This window comes from Nansenia antarctica, assembly GCF_963989245.1.
Source record: "Nansenia antarctica genome assembly, chromosome: 13".
NCBI classification, from domain to species: domain Eukaryota; kingdom Metazoa; phylum Chordata; class Actinopteri; order Argentiniformes; family Microstomatidae; genus Nansenia; species Nansenia antarctica.
The window spans coordinates 29,693,036-29,709,974 of NC_137683.1; the positions used below are offsets into that span (position 1 = coordinate 29,693,036).

The window sequence follows — 16,939 nt, forward strand, 5'->3', positions numbered from 1 at the left end:
TGTTGGCAGGGTGTTGGCCTGTCTGATGTGGTTGGGGAGGGCGTTCCAGAGGGACCGGGCTGCGGCTGAAAAGGTCCGGGGTTTGGTCCTAAGCTTGTAATGGTGAAAAACGGTACAAATAAACATGTACAAAGTAAATATCATACAGAGATTTTTATTTAGGGTGATTTGTTGTGTTGTTGTGGACATTCTATTTGAAAACGGACACCTCGATTGGCGCGGCCTCTGATTGGTGGCGTGTTATCGGCGCGCTCTCTGATTGGTGGGGTGTTATATTGGCGCGGCCTCTGATTGGTGGGGTGTAAATTATGCGTATAGTTCCTCCGCCCATCATGGTGCGTTTGTAAACTTCATCTGAGAGCGCCGGAGCGCACACTTGGGTCCAACGTCATAAAGAGACCAAGTCATTTGATTGGACAAGAGGCGTTCCATGAGTGCTGATCAGATGATCCAGAGCGTGTTTACGAACGCACCCGGCCAGATTTTCGATCGGGAATCCCCGAAACGTGGTTTTGTTCGCAAACAAAAATATTTTGGTCTGGTTGTTAGTCACTAGACTATTATTATAACTGCGATTTCCTGAAACTTGGGGCAGCGCGTCGCCGAATAAACGGGAGGCGAGGTAACTATGTAATCCATCATTCATAACCATGCGGTTATTGTGCACAAATATTTGATGCAAGTGAAAAAGTTTGAGATCGTCGTGTATCCGCACGTCCACATTATACTACTAGACTACCAGCCGTTCTAAAACGGCACCACCGACGTTCTAGAGCGGTACCAACGTTCTAGAACGCCAACCAACGTTCTAAATGACGGCACCATTGATTGATTGATTGAAAACTTTATTAGAAGATTTGCAGAAGTAGGTACATGAAAGTACATAAACACGTTGGTTGGCGTTCTAGAATGTTGGCTGAAGCTAACCAGCTAACATCTAACTCAGCCAGTCTGTAAGCCTGAAGCTAGCTAGCTAACATCTCTTGTTACTTACTACTAGGCCTTAACCTAGACACATTCACCCAGCTTGTTAGTTAGCTAACCTGTGATAGATCACAGTTACTACGACTTGTAAACAAGCGATCTGACAACAAGGAAGTGATCGGACACATGTGTTTGTGTGAAGCACCTTGCTCTCCTGGCAGAGGAGCCAACACACATGTTGTTTGTCTGTTTGTCAAGTCACGGAAATCTCGGCTAGCGAGCGAAACTGCCAAACGTTTTTTTTTCTTTTTCTCCAGTTCTAGCCAAACGTGTTTGTTAACTAGCTAGATAGTTACACTAATTATAATAATCATAATAATAATAATAATAATAATAACTTAACAATTTATATAAAAACCATCTATAAAGACTATTCATTCATTCATATAGCGCCTTGCTTTAACAGACCCAAGGTCGCTAGCTAAATCAATTCCACTTGATTCTAATCATTGCCACCAGTGATTTAAATGTGCTAATGAGATAACATATCCAGCTAATTACCTTTAGGTTAGCTAGGTAATGTATGGATAATTATGTATGTATGGATTACCTGCTACTCCATAACTCCTGGTTTGAGAGTACTAAATACATATCTGAAGAACAGTAGTTATATAATCGTGCTCCAGGTCCAGGAGTTTTTTCAAAAGCCAGTTTTTTTTGTGTGTCGTTATTATTTCTTGTACACTTGTTATTTGTTTCTTGTTTTTATTTTCACTTGTTCACCTGTTTCTTTCAACCTGCTATTATTTGTGATTATTTGATTCTTTAATTATGTTTTTATAGCCTATGTAAAGCACTTTGTGACTGCTGGTCTGTGATCGGTGCTATAGAAATAAACTTTACTTAATACTTACTTACTTGTTCCCACCTGCAGCAGGGGACTAGGCTATATGCAGTTGTGCCTATACTAATCACACAGGTGCTCTCTCTGTCTCTCTCTCTCTCTCTCTCTGTCTCTCTCTCTCTCCCTCCCTCTCCCTCTCTCTGTCTCTCTCTCCCTCCCTCTGTCTCTCCCTCTCTCTGTCTCTCTCTCCCTCCCTCTCTCCCCCCCTCTCCGTCTCTCTCTGTCTGTCTCTCTGTCTCTCTCTCTGTCTCTCTCTCTCTCTGTCTCTGTCTCTCTGTCTGTCTCTCTGTCTGTCTCTCTCTCCCTCTCCCCCCCCCCCTCTCTCTCTCCCTCTCCCTCTCTAGATCCCATCGCCTTCCTGATCTCCAGCCTGGTGTCCCTTTGCCCTCCCGTTGAGAAGATGAACGAGAACGAGGGGTACAGGATGGAGCAGGACCTTCTTCTTGACCTTCTCCCCCTCAGCCAGGGGTCCTTCCAACAGATGTGGCAGACCATGTAAGTCGTCTTCATCTAGCCTGGACAAAAACACTTAGCCTGTGTGTTAACTCGGTCAACAAAAGGGTCTTGTGAAGACCACCAGTGACCACATGTATTGTGATTTATGTGTCCTTTTTCTAGGATGCCTCCTGAGGTCTCCACTGGGAGCTGTCTGCTGGCTCCACCTGTGAATGACAGCTGGTCTGACCTGGACGTGCCGGTACGTGTGTTTGTCTACCCGACCGAACGGACTTGTTTTATGCAGCGGAAATGTCTTGCTTAGAAAGGAGGTTGTAAAGGACTTTCTGTGGGGGAAAATCCACTTTGATGTGTGTTTGCATTTTCAAAAGTGTTTGCAATTGGGGTTAGCTTTTATCAGTCAGTCAGTAAGTAAGTCTGCGAAAGGTTGTAGATAACTTAAACGAAAGCTGGTCACACTTTACTTTAAGTTGTTGCCTCTATACCAATGCGGTAACTCTGCAATGACTCTAGCAACAACATTGTATTGTACATGCTGTGACATAATTTATCTAGGTGTAATTGCAGTATACAGAGTAGATTGTCCTACAAAGACACTTAGGGCCCTATTATGCACTTCATAAGTCTTAAGCAATAAGACGAGGCGGTAGATCTAAACGTAAGACGTGGAGGCGTGGTCAAGGCCACTTTGCTATTATGCGTGCGGTAGTGGGCGCCTAAGACCCGGCGCTAAGCCCAGAAATTAGTCATGGGTGTGTTTTGGGCGTCTTCTCAATCAACCCAATCAGCGTGCCAGGTGCCATTCCCTTTAAGAACCGGCTGCGTTAAGTCATAAGCGCTATGCTATTATGCAGTTCATAGGCGCTAGACTTCATGCACGTTTTGAAACACGAGCGCGCCTCCGCGGTTTCTTAAGAAGTCGGTCGGCGCGCATGCGCAAACCGCGGAGGCGCGCTCGTGTTTCAAAACGTGCATGAAGTCTAGCGCCTAAGAACTTTTCAAACCACTTCTTAGCGCTAGGCGCAAAGTCAGATCGCATAATAGCAGGGGCGCCTAGCGCACTTCATTAACATATGAACACTCCCACAATGAGTAATATATGCACGGGAGTCTTACGTCTTATGTGTGGGCGCCTAGCGACACCTGCATAATAGCAGTAGCGCGTATGAAGCGCATAATAAGGGTGGCGGTAGGTCTTAACCTGGCGGTGCGTCTTAATTAAGACGGCAAGTTAAGAAGTGCATAATAGGGCCCTTAGACTTAGATTTAGTAATCTAAAAATTAATTAGACCCCTATACTTTCTTTTATTTATTTATTTTTGTTTCTTTTTACTATTACTACTCGATCTTTTCAGTAAACTGTCTGAGTGTCTAGAAAAGCGCTATAAGTCTAATGTATTATTCTTATTATTCTTATTATATAGTTTTTTTAAAGTTATTTTTTCTGAGTGGGGCAGTCCCACGCATATATATATATTTTTTTTATTGTGATAGAGACAGTAGAGGTTTTTGACAGGAAGGATGGGTGTGAGAGAGAGAGAGGAGGGATGATATGCAGGATATGTCTGCGGCCGGAATCAAACCGGGAACCCTGCGGTTAAGTGGTCAATGCCTATTATATTGTTTTTACTTAATGCTGCTCTTCCTTCCCATAGCTCCTGCCTGAAGCCCTCCTGCCTGAAGCTCTCCATGAGGATTTTGACGAGAGGCTGTTGTTTGAGCTGCCCGACCCCCCCCTGGTGGAGGCCTCTGTGTCGCCCATGGACAGCGTCCCCCCCCCGGCCTCCACCGTCCCCTCCATCATCGACTACCCAGGGCAGCACGGCTTCCTGCTGCACTTCCAGAAGTCAGGGACCGCCAAGTCTGTCACCTCCACCGTGAGTACTGTTGTACAGCTGCAGCGTTTCTTTTATATCGTGACGTTAGAATTATAAGGTTCTATCTCAATTTGTCAAAATTGAGTTTTTTACATTTACATTTGTTAGTAATTAATAAAATACAAAGGTTCCATCTCACCAAACATAATGGAATGTAAAACCTTTGAAGCTCAATATTTCTGAACTACCCCAAACGGAGATAGAACCTTATAATTCTAAGCTCACGATATGATACTATAATCTGATTATAGTTCCATGGTGTGAATAGTGTCAAAGAACTAGCAGGCTAGCTAGCACAGAGGTGATTAGATGAGCTAGTAGTCTGCTTGCACACTTGCCAGCTAAAAGAGCTAACTGGATATACAATATTTCATATTCTGCTAGAATTGGGCTTTATGGTAATACCATAAGGGTATATTTACAGTACACGGACAGTGGGTTGAAGCATTGGAACAAACCCTCACTCATTGGAAATGTCTTTTTTTATAGATTGACATTATCTGATTGCATTGCCCATTCAATTAGAATTATGTTATAAATTGATATGGATCAATTCATGCCTCTTATTAGATTATAAATACTCTGGTTGTTATGTTTGCCTTTTGTCTTACTGCAAAAGAGGGAGAGAGGAGGAGAGAGAGCAGGATGGTGTTGGCACACCAGAGAGAGACAGCAAGAACCAGGTGAGAAAGTGGACAGGTAGTCAAGACCACATAAGTAAGTAGCCTTGAGAACCGATGGTCCTCGAGCCTAATATCCCATAGGACAGGAGCCTATCTCCTGTTTCAGTAGCGTGAGGCGGCTTGATGTACAAGTACACCCCCTGGACATGACGCTGGTATGTCGCAGGGTCTTACCCCCAATCCAACCCTTAATGCTGAGTTATGGATAATTAACTGCATCGCGATGCACCGTTACATCCCTAGGAAACACTGAGTTGGTGCAGTGCATGATGGGTCACATGATGGGTCATTCCATAAATGAGTGGGCCAAAGTGTGACACTGGGGTAAACATTTAAAAATGGCTCAATGTAAGTAACAAAATGTGACTGCTCCTGGTGTTTCTGGACACCTCTCGGAAATGAGAAAGACGTCAAATTCGTCTTTAATTTTTTATTTTTTTTTTTTTCTCTTTTTTTTAGCTAACATTCAACTCGAAGATGTGAAGTACCCACTCGTTATTTTTCCGAACAGTTTTACGTTCATTAAATAAGTGTAATCTATAACACAATGACTTCGTTTCTTGTTGTTTGATGGGGATTCATTATCTTTGATGGGGATTTTCTGTGCTTAGTGATTTCCGGTGTAGCAACTTTCAAATACTCATGTCGTCTTCAATTTGTTTCCGATTTCAATGTATGATGCATCATTTGAAAGCTTACAATCTGTAGTTTAAGCACATGTAAAAAACTGAAAAATGATTTCGCCTACAGGTAGCCCTTTTCATTGGGCTGTGTCACAAATGTTTAGCACATAGCCTATAGGATGTCTACTTTGAGCAATACAATTAACTATATGCAGAATTGGACTGGTTCGATCCCTGCCTCAGGAGGGAGCTGCATGTGAGCTGGTGACTGGAGGGTTGCTGGCATCATATCTAAGGTGCCTACCACCGCCGTTGTGCTCTTGAGCAAGGCACTTAACCCCCTAATTGCTCCAGAGGCGCTGACTACGGCTGACCCTGTGCCCAGAGTAAAAAAAAAATGTTTTGTTGTGCTCTGTGCAATGACAAAAAGGTTGAATCTAATCTGATTAACATTGAGATTAAACAGGCTACTGTGCAGCTATTGATACAATGATAATAAACTAATGAACATACAAATAACATTTAATAAGATATTAATCAAGAAAGCCCCCTATTGCCTTATAGTTTTTATTCTGTGATTGTATGTGTTCTGAGACTCAGTGTTTCATCGGTAGAAAGGTAATTCATAGTGATGCTCCGATCTGATCGGCGCCGATCGGTATCGGCCGATATGGCCTTGATCGGTTTTGATCGGAGTTCTCAAAACGGCCGATCAAACATGACCGATCAGTTTACAAAATGGCGTCGCCAGTCTGGAAATATTACACAGTGTCGGAAAGAGACAACAAATATGCCGTTTGTAATGTCTGCTCAAAAGAAATACCTTGCGGAGGAACGCACGCAAGGTCTTTCAATACCACGAATATCATACGGCATTTGCTGCGTTCGTCGATTCGCTCAGAGAGCGCCGAAGCGCACACTGGGCTCGACGTCATAAAGGGACCGAGTGCTTTGATTGGACGAGAGGCGTTCCACGAGTGCTGGTCAGAGTTCCAGCGCGACTTCACGAGCGTAGTGTAGGTAGTGTTCACCGACGTCATGTGACCCCGCGAGCAGGAAGTCACTTGGCCCATAGCAACAACAACTATTAGCGCGTGAGTTTTAGGTCTTCCTCTGTGCACATTGCACAAGTGTAGATAGCGAGCGACTTTTCAGCAGCAGGACATATTTTAGATGATAAGAGGAACAGGCTGAGTGCCAAAAACGCTGAGATGCTTGTATTTCTCAAGGCTAATCTGCCAGTGATGCTGCTTAATCAGAAGTAAGGTTTGAGTCTGAAATCTCCTTAGGTGCAATGTTTTGTTTTTTTGTTTTATTGATTATTGCTGACTTGCTGTCTTATCTCCTCCTAAATATGACTTGAAACTGACTGACTTGAAACAGTATTTTATATTTGGCTATAGCCTGTTTATGTTGCAGTTTAGTTTGGGTATGTTTATTGTTCCTCAGGAAAGCTACAGTTACAGTATAAGCTCCAAGTTCTCTAAGAGCCCCTAGTTCCTCTCATTCGAGTGGAATGTTGCACATTTGATGTGACAGTGTACATTTTATTTGTTTTTCCTGAAGTAAGCTACAGGTGGTTGTGAATTCAATAAAACAGATGGTCGTCAATTCATGATACTTTCTCATCTCCTAATTTCATTTAAATACTTAATATACAATGTCAATGGTGTTAAGAATAATTTAAAACATAAATAATGCTACACAATAAATAGAATGCTTCAATTGCCATTTTCGACGCTGTGATCGGTGATCGGTGATATCGGATCGGCAGATCACTGATTCCAGTGATCGGTGATCGGCACCAAAAACCCTGATCGGAGCATCTCTAGTAATTCATCACGCAAAGTCAAACACTTGTGTGATTTAGCAGGACTGTTACCATCTTAACCATTGTAACATCAAGCACATAAAAAGTGATGCTGATATGGTGAGCTTCAAAAGGTATGCACACATGTAACATGGGAGGAAAAAAAGAATTATGTTTTAGGATTACATTTTTTACATGGCATTTCCATGGTATTATAATGACCTCATGTATAATGCTTAATAACACTGAAATATGATGGGGAAAGAGTATACTTTTGTGTCACACAATTTTTGCTAAATACAGTACAGGCCAAAAGTTTGGACACACCTTCTCATTCAATGAATGAACACATAGGAATGATGTACTTAACAAAAAAGTGTGAAATAACTCTAAATATGTCTTATATTTTAGATTCCTCAAAGTAGCCACCCTTTGCTTTTTTGTTGTTAATAAAATATATAATAATACTATTAAATATAATATGTGTTAATAATAATATGTTATTATATATATATATATATTTAATATTATTATTATATATTTTATTAACAACAAAAAAGCAAAGGTGGCTACTTTGAGGAATCTAAAATCTAAGACATATTTAGAGTTATTTCACACTTTTTTGTTAAGTACATCATTCCACATGTGTTCATTCATAGTTTTGATGCCTTCAGTGAGAATCTACAACATAAATAGTCATGAAAATAAAGGAAACACATTGAATGAGAAGGTGTGTCCAAACTTTTGGCCTGTACTGTATGTGTAGACACCAAGCCGATACAAGGATGTAACAAGCATGTGAGATATCCTGTGATATTCTGTTCTCCATCACAAGATATGCTGCGTTTCAATACAATCACATAGAAAACAGACAAGGCAAGTTCAATATAAATGTCTGTAGGAACATCCATCACAAGCTTTCCTTCCCTCACAAGGTTTGAATGTACTTACTGTATCTCTCATTCATACAAACAATGTAAATGTGTAATAATCATACAATCTGACCCTTTGTACACCTTAGCATTTAGCTAGGAGAAGTAACAGTGAAATTGCTTAAAACTGGTTTCAATTATTGTACCCTTAAAAAAAAAAAACGTTAAGTTTGAACGTACTTGTCTCTCATTCATACAATCCTACCCTTAGGACCTCTGTACTTTACAACTTAGCTTTTAGCCATGAGAAGTTAAAGAATAAAATAGTTTTAAACTGGTTTAATTTCTGGTAGCCTAACTTTTTCATTAACTGAACCCCAGTGAAATATCCTTACCTCAGAGGACCTCCCATGTCCCATTCATTCAGACCCCTCATGGCTGCCTTCAAGTTGAATCCAGTCCATTGTGACTATTTGCTTAGAATTCTGTGTTTCAGCGGCAGACGGTAGTTGGGTTGAAACAGCCAATAGAACGCAGGCTTCCACTGTCACTCAAGGCCAGTGTTCCGTGATAGGTCGGTTAGGGTTGAGGTTAGGGTGTGCTGGTGTTAAACCAAAGCAACGCCAGCCCACTCATTGTGTCTGGGGCGGTGCAGGTTGGTTGACTCGGGGGTCTGACATGACTGGGCATGTTCCTTACAAGGGCTTTTCCTCTCCTGCAGAGATTTGGTTAAAATGGTAAAAAAAAATCTGTGGTAAAATGAAGAAGGTATTTACAATATTTGTTATGTTTACTGGTATTTAGTGAATGTGTGTTTATGGGTAGGGTTGCAAAAAGTTTGGGAAACTTTCCTATAATTTCCAAGGCTTCCATATGTCAACTTTGAGACATTAAAGTCGGAAAGTTTCTCAAACTTACGGGAATTTTGCAACCCTGTTTATGGGTGTTTATTCCATTTTCTTTTTGGCCAAATTTGTCTTTTGACTAAACTGTAAACTTTGTAAACGTACAATTATTTCGTAGTTGTTTTGAGGGAACGTTGGTGTCACACAGGTAAAGTGTGTCGGTGACACACGCTGACTTTTCACTGTCCACTAACTTAGTTTCTCCACCAGGAAACGGTCAACTTAACTGGGCTTCCCACAACCCAACGGTCCCACATTTCTAATATTTCATAGGTGGGATAGGGATGGGGTTAGGGCTAGCGATAGGGTTAGTTACTTTACTTAGAAATGTGTGAACATCGCGCTGTGGGACCATTGGACTGTGGGAACCTAGACCTACACCTGCCCTCTGGAACTCCCTCCACACAGTGATCCGCAACGCCCCCACCCTGGACTCCTTCAAACTAGCCCTCAAAACTCATCTGTTCTCCAAGGCCTTTGGCCCCTAGTCATTGTTTCAGTTTTGCTTTGTTTGTTTTCTGTTTTGTCTGTCCGATCATTCCCCTATAAAGCGTCCTTGGGCTTTTTGAAAGGCGCTATATAAATTAAAGTGATTATTATTAGACATGCTCCCCATAACTGGTGTTCCCGGCCTCCTCCCAGTACTCCCAGCAGCTGAACAAGCTGTACTGCCAGATGGCCAAGACGTGCCCTGTGGAGGTGCTGGTGTCCAGGGAGCCGCCCCCGGGGGCCGTCCTCCGGGCCACGGCCGTCTACAAGAAGTCCCAGCACGTCTCTGAGGTGGTCCGGCGCTGCCCCCACCACCAGAACATCTCCGACAACAACGAAGGTAACACACCGTGGCGTTAGAATTCTAGGTTCTATCTCGAGGTTCTATCTCTAGGTTCTATAATATGTGTTTTTTATTACGTTATTTTTTCAGAAAAGAATATTTTTGAAAAGGTGAGCAGAACAAAATCAGATGGTCATTAAGCTGCTCTGTATAAGGTGTGTGAATGGGTGAATGAGAGGCCGTGGTAAAGTGCTTTGGAATAAGGCGCTGTATAAGTCATATGTTATATAAGTCAGTCCATTTGTACATTATACAGACCTGCTCAATATTTTTTCATATTTTTCCTTTTATTGACAGATACAGTAGAGATTTAGACAGGAAGGATGGGAGAGAGAGAGAGAAGGGATGACATGCAGGATATGTCCGTGGCCAGAATCGAACCGGGAACCCTGCGGTTACATGGTCGACACTTAACCCATTCCACTTAAGCGGCCCAATAATATGCCATGTAATAATATAGGCCATTTCACTGACGCTTTTATCCAAAGGGACTTACATTTCAGTATATGTGGTCCCAGGTGTGTGAGGGGGCAGGATGAAATAGGGGCGGCTGTGTCTCATGAGGTAGAGCCGGCGTCTAATGATCGCAAGGTCGGCAGATCGGCGGTTCGAGCCTCGACTGGCCACATGTCGCAGTGTCCTTGGGCAAGACACTGAACCTCAAATTGCTCCCAGTGAGCGGGCCGGCGCCTTGCATGGCAGCTTGCCGCCATTGGTTTGTGAATGTGTGTGTGAATGGGTGAATGAGAGGTCGTTGTAAAGCGCCTTAGGAATAAGGCTATATAAGTCATATGTTATATAAGTCAGTCCATTTATCAAATCTAACTACATTACACAGCTTATTGACTATCTGATTTTCTTCTGCTCTACCTTTTTTCGTATGTACCTTTTTTAAAAGACAAAGCTCATGTGATCACAGCATGAATAGTCAGCCAGATCACGGAGGTACCAGATCTAACCAGACCGTAACAGGAAACAACCCCAGACAAGCGCTTCCTGTCTCACTTCCTGTCTGCTTGCTTCCTGTCCCTGGAAGGCAACGTCCACCGCAGTCACCTGATCAGGGTGGAGGGCAGCCAGCGGGCGGTGTACCTCGAAGACGACAACACCAAGAGACACAGCGTGCTGCTCCCCTACGAGCCCCCACAGGTAGGCCTGCTCTCCTAGTGTCTAACACACCGTCACATGACCACAGGTAGGCCTGCTCTCCTGTGTCTAACACACCGTCACATGACCACAGGTAGGCCTGCTCTCCTGTGTCTAACACACCGTCACATGACCACAGGTAGGCCTGCTCTCCTGTGTCTAACACACCGTCACATGACCACAGGTAGGCCTGCTCTCCTGGTGTCTAACACACCGTCACATGACCACAGGTAGGCCTGCTCTCCTGTGTGTCTAACACACCGTCACATGACCACAGGTAGGCCTGCTCTCCTCTGTGTCTAACACACCGTCACATGACCACAGGTAGGCCTGCTCTCCTGGTGTCTAACACACCGTCACATGACCACAGGTAGGCCTGCTCTCCTGGTGTCTAACACACCGTCACATGACCACAGGTAGGCCTGCTCTCCTGGTGTCTAACACACCGTCACATGACCACAGGTAGGCCTGCTCTCCTGTGTCTTAACACACCGTCACATGACCACAGGTAGGCCTGCTCTCCTGGTGTCTAACACACCGTCACATGACCACAGGTAGGCCTGCTCTCCTGTGTCTAACACACAGTCACATGACCACAGGTAGGCCTGCTCTCCTGTGTCTAACACACAGTCACATGACCACAGGTAGGTCTGCTCTCCTGGTGTCTAACACCGTCACATGACCACAGGTAGGCGCCTGCTCTCCTGGTGTCTAACACACCGTCACATGACCACAGGTAGGCCTGCTCTCCTGTGTCTAACACACAATCACATGACCACAGGTAGGCCTGCTCTCCTGTGTGTCTAACACCGTCATATAACCACCGGCACGTAACCACGGTGACCACAATGCTTGTGTTGTGGCTTCTAACACAGGAAGGGTTATGACTAGGGCTGCACCGATTCCTTTTTTTTTTTTGCAATTATTTATTTTCTACATTATTACTAACCCTAACGATTATTTATTCGATTAGTCGACTAATCTAATGACTAATTTATACATTATTCTAAAGATAATGTTTCGTATTACTCGAGTAATATAACAATTAATTTACCCGAAATAAATATAAAACATTTCTCTCATTAATAGAATGTGTGTCCTTTTCTGTGTGTGTGTGTGTGTGTGTGTGTGTTTCATTGCAGGTTGATCCAGGTTATGACTTATGACGTGTGTTTGTGTTTGTGTTGGTAGCTTGGCTCTGCAGTGACTACCATCCTCCTCAACTATATGTGCAATAGCTCATGCATGGGAGGCATGAACCGGCGGCCCATCCTGACTATACTGACCCTGGAGACTCAAGAGTGAGTCCCTCCCCCCCCCCCCTGTGTTTGTGTGTCTCCCCCCCCCCTGTGTTTGTGCGTCTGAATGCGTTTGTGTGTTTGAATGTTAACTCTCTCCTGCCTAGAGCAAAACAAATTGATTGACAAGTTGATTGCATGGCAAATAAAATATTCTCCTCCTCCTCCTTCTACTTCTACTTCTACTTCTACTTCTTCTGTTGCCTCTCTCTCTTAACCCCCTCTCTCTCTCTCTCCAGGGGTCAGGTGTTGGGGCGTCAGTGTTTCGAGGTGCGTGTGTGCGCCTGCCCCGGGCGAGACAGGAAGACGGAGGAGGAGAACGCCGACAAGACTCAGAACGGAACTCCCAAGAACGCCGGCGGCACCAAGCGCAGTACGACTGAAGCCGTGTTTGTTTCACAACCTCTGGACAGCCTCCTCTCGCTGTCTGTCTTCCATCGCCTGGCAGGGTTCCCGCGCTGGTCTTAAAAAGCCTCAAAGTCTAAAATCCAGCAATCCGACTTTTAGACTCATAAGGCCTAAAAAAGGTCTCACATTTCAGTTATTCGGTCTAAAAAATGAGCTGCTAGGTCTTAAAAAATGTTTATCCTGCAAGGAAATCAGTCCGACCACATCTATTTACGCGGAAATTAATCAAGCTGGAACCCAGCCAATTCGCTTCCTTTTTTCCATCACCTCAAGGATGACAAAAAGCTATCATAATGGTGCCGCAAACAGGTCTAAAAATCTGTCCACAGAGGTCCTAAAGAGGTCTTAAATTTGACTTGCTGAAACGTGTAGGAACCCTGCCTGGTCTTGATTCCCCTCTGTTTATGTGTTTATGCATCGATATTGTCAACAGAATGCCTTGTTATTCCCATGCGTTAGAGGGGTGTGTTGTAACTTTATAGGTTACATGATTGAATAATATGTTACATGATTGAATAATATGTTACATGATTGATTGACAGTTGAAAGGAGATTGATTAATATGTTACATGATTGATTGACAGTTGAAAGGAGATTGATTGACAGTTTGTTTTTAAGAAATGAAAATAGCTAGTTGAATAGAAAGTGAATTATCTAATAGCTCGTTTTATAGAGATTGTATATAAAGAACCTTGCTTGATATCACCAGTCCAAGCCATCCTTTAAGAAGGTAAAAATACTAAGTAACTGGTGACATTGTTCTGGTGCCAGTAAAGCAGAGTTAACATGGATGTCAAGTCAATGCCTCGACCGGCCTTCTTGTGTTGCTCTCTCAATACCCTGTGTATCTCAAAGGGAACCCTGGTTATTAACACATGTAGGCCTTAATACGCTCTAATTGCCATCTCCTACTAAAATATGTTGGTAGAAAGACATGAAATATGTTCATTATGTTAATCCTTATGCCTACATGTCTTAATAACCAGGGTTCCCTTTAACCCTCTCCCCTCAGAGCTGAAGCAGGGTCCTGCTGCCTTCCCTGGGACCAGCAAGAGGATGAAGAACACCTCCAGTGCCGAGGACGAGGACAAGGAGGTGTTTGTGTTGCGTGTAGGTAACACCACCTACACCCTGGGGCGGCTGTGGCGCAGGAGGTAGAGCCGCCGTCTAATGATCGCAAGGTCGGCAGATCGGCGGTTCGAGCCCCGGCTGGCCACATGTCGAAGTGTTCTTGGGCAAGACACTGAACCCCAAATTGCTCCCAGTGAGCGGGTGTGTGAAGGTGTGTGTGAACGGGTGAATGAGAGGCCGTTGTAAAGCGCTTTGGATAAAGGCGCTATACAAGTGCAGTCCATTTGCCATTTAACACCAAACACACGTGTTTGTAGACCCCTCCTGGTTGAAGCTGAGTGTTGAATTTGTCAGGGTTCCCGCGCAGGTCTTAAAAAGCCTTAAAGTCTAAAATCCAGCAATCCAACCCACAAGGCCTAAAAAGGTCTCCATTTTCAGTGATTCGGTCTAAAAACGAGGTGCTAGGTCTTAAAAAGGAGATCCTGCAAGGAAATCAGTTCAACCACATCTATTTACGCGGAAATTAATCAAGCTGGAACCAAAAAATGTGCGTCCTTTTTTGTCTGTATGGCAGTGAAGTCCCTAATTTCATCACCTCGAGGATGACAAAAAGCTGTCATATGGTGTCGCGAACAGGTCTAACATTCTATTCAAAGAGGTCTAGAAAAGGACATTTGACTTGTTGAAACTTGTAGGAACCCTGGTTTGCGTGGTTGCCTCCCTCAGGTTCGTGGTAAGGAACGTTACGAGTGGTTCAAGACGATGAACGAGGGTCTGGAGTTACTGGACCGCGTGCAGCCGGCCGAGCAGGACAGACACAAGCAGAAGAGGTAGCTACTGACGGAGGTCACATTTAAACTAACTGTTGTTATGACTATTGTTTTATACTGCACCGATGTATGTCCCTATGGTCACATGCTCATTGTTTCATGTCCTATTTGTATGTGTTGTGATGTTGTTTTTTAATCTATTGTACGATTTTATGTCATGAGGACTACGGATGCAAATGAGCTCACAGCTAAATCCGGCATATTTACTGTCACCATACTCTGTATAAGTGACTGTTCATTAATGTGCACTGTCCTGACTAAATAAAGATCTATCTATCACTCTATGAGAGCACAAATTGTTCTTGTTTCTCTTTATCTTCACTTCTCTTTCCACTTGTTCAAGTTTTTTTTTCCTTCCCCCTTTCCAGTCAGGGCAAGCAGCACGTCAGCCATGAGGCTGTGGTGCCGAAGCGAGGGAAGAAGCTGCTGCAGAAGGAGGAGAAGAGCGACTCGGACTGACGCCACCCAGCTACTTCCTTGGCCGCCTAGCTACTTCTTTAGCGGTCCGTTCCCAAACCAACATGCATTTGGACTCCAAAGTGTATACCAATACAAAATTGAGTTATTTTTTGTGATGGCTAATAGATGATCTATTCTCTCCACCTGCCCCCTTTTGGTTGTGCCAGTAGTCACTAGACATTAGACTAGACCAGTAGACACACCTGGACTTTACTAGACATGAGATTAAACCAGTAGTCTAGTCAAGTCCAGGTGTGACATGAGACTAAACCAGTAGACACACCTGGACTTGACTAACCTTGATGCTTTGTCACTGAATTATTGGCCAGTTTTATGTTAGTGTGTTTCTACTTGCTAAACAGTACCACTGCCATCAACTTCCTCAAATGAGAGAAAGTCCTGCCCCTCAATTGTGTTTCCATTGGGGTATTATTATTTTTTTTGTAACTGAAACGACTCTCATTTTGTCTTTTTTACTTTTACTTATATATTTTATTTTTTACTAATTCCCTTTGTATCCATTCCAAACGTTACTAATTACAAAATGTATCCATTAAGGGATTAGATGCTGTCCAGTTCAAAGTCATTTGGTGCTGTAAAGCTGTATTGTGTTTAGGGAAAATAACCCAACATTTCAGGGAACTGTTTGAAATTGAATTAAAAAAAAATCTTTCTTAAAGATTCTCCTCTTTGTCTTTGGTCTTTACCAGTCTTTTTTTATTCTTATTTTTTTTAGCTGTCCTCCACTCTCTCCACTGGCTCCCCATCAAAGACTGTATCAAATTCAAAGTACTCATCCTCACATACCAAGCCCTCCATAGCCTGGCCCCCCCTTACCTGACTGACCTCCTTCTCCCCCACCGCCCTGCCCGTACCCTCCCATCCTCATCCACTGTTCCCCTCACTGTCCCACCCTCAAAACTCAAAGAGTTTTGGAGACCGTGCCTTTTCACGAGCTGCACCCCGCCTCTGGAACTCTCTCCCTCAACCACTCAGAGACTCACCCTCACTCTCCACTTTTAAATCCCACCTCAAAACCTACCTGTTCTCCCATGCATACAACCTTCCCTACCCCTAACCATCTCCCCTAACCCTGCCACCCCCCCCCCCCCCTGGACATGCATACAACCTCCCCTACCCCTACCACCCCCTCCCCCATTCAACATGTGCCCATGTTATCTGTTGCTTGTTGTTTCTGTGTTTTCCTTTTTCCCCATATTGTCAGCGTCTTTGAGCCTCGGAAAAGCGCTATATACATACAGGGCCGGTTTCACAGACAAGGCTTAAGCCTAGTCCTGGACTAAATCACACTTTCAACGTAAAATCTCCATTGAAGATGCTTTTTAGTCCAGGATTAGGCTTAAGCCTTGTCTGTGAAACTGGCCCACAATGTATTATTATTATTATTATTAGAGAGAGAGAGAATTTGTATCAGAGGGAGGGGGACCTTTTGACATTAAAAGGATGAGAAAACAGAGACAGGGTTTTGCATTCTGCATTTGCATTATCTGGTTCAGGTGGTGTATCGGTGACAGTTGTGTGTACAGTGTACAGAAACCCTACTGTTAATGCTTTGCATGTGTCGTATAGTTCCAAATCACTCAGAAGTCTGACTTCATAAACACCATGGCCGGGGCGAACATTGACGCGGTGTGGTGAGAGATCAAACTGAATAGAAAAAAAGTGTTGGTGTCATGCAGTCTGGCGTCACCACATGATGGGCAGGGGGATTTGTGTTTACGAAGGAGAGCAGTAGTGAGGGAGGAAGAGAGACAGAGAGACAGAGAGAGAGAAACCTGCGTTAGGTGAGTAGAACCAAAGCTGAGTTGTATCCCTGTTGA

General features: G+C 43.7%; 1 protein-coding gene across 1 annotated transcript; it reads left to right on the plus strand.

Annotated features, from left to right (window-relative positions):
• Window positions 1-489: 489 nt before the first annotated feature.
• On the plus strand, window positions 490-15,132 carry LOC308169156 (cellular tumor antigen p53-like). The gene is made up of 11 exons (XM_080543804.1): window positions 490-622; window positions 2,173-2,323; window positions 2,447-2,525; window positions 3,940-4,161; window positions 9,697-9,883; window positions 10,923-11,035; window positions 12,224-12,333; window positions 12,570-12,703; window positions 13,751-13,848; window positions 14,536-14,639; window positions 15,008-15,132. The coding sequence occupies exons 2-11, from the start codon at window positions 2,229-2,231 to the stop codon at window positions 15,096-15,098; spliced, it is 1,233 nt and encodes a 410-aa protein (XP_080399930.1). The 5' UTR covers window positions 490-622; window positions 2,173-2,228; the 3' UTR covers window positions 15,099-15,132.
• Window positions 15,133-16,939: the final 1,807 nt, after the last annotated feature.

Bases quoted from the DNA above. Each gene is read 5' to 3' on its own strand.
- LOC308169156 (XM_080543804.1), top strand. From the start codon at position 2,229: ATGAACGAGAACGAGGGGTACAGGATGGAGCAGGACCTTCTTCTTGAC. The intron at 11,036-12,223 runs GTAGGCCTGCTC...TTGTGTTGGTAG, and splicing joins TCCCCTACGAGCCCCCACAG to CTTGGCTCTGCAGTGACTAC. The intron at 12,334-12,569 runs GTGAGTCCCTCC...CTCTCTCTCCAG, and splicing joins CTGACCCTGGAGACTCAAGA to GGGTCAGGTGTTGGGGCGTC.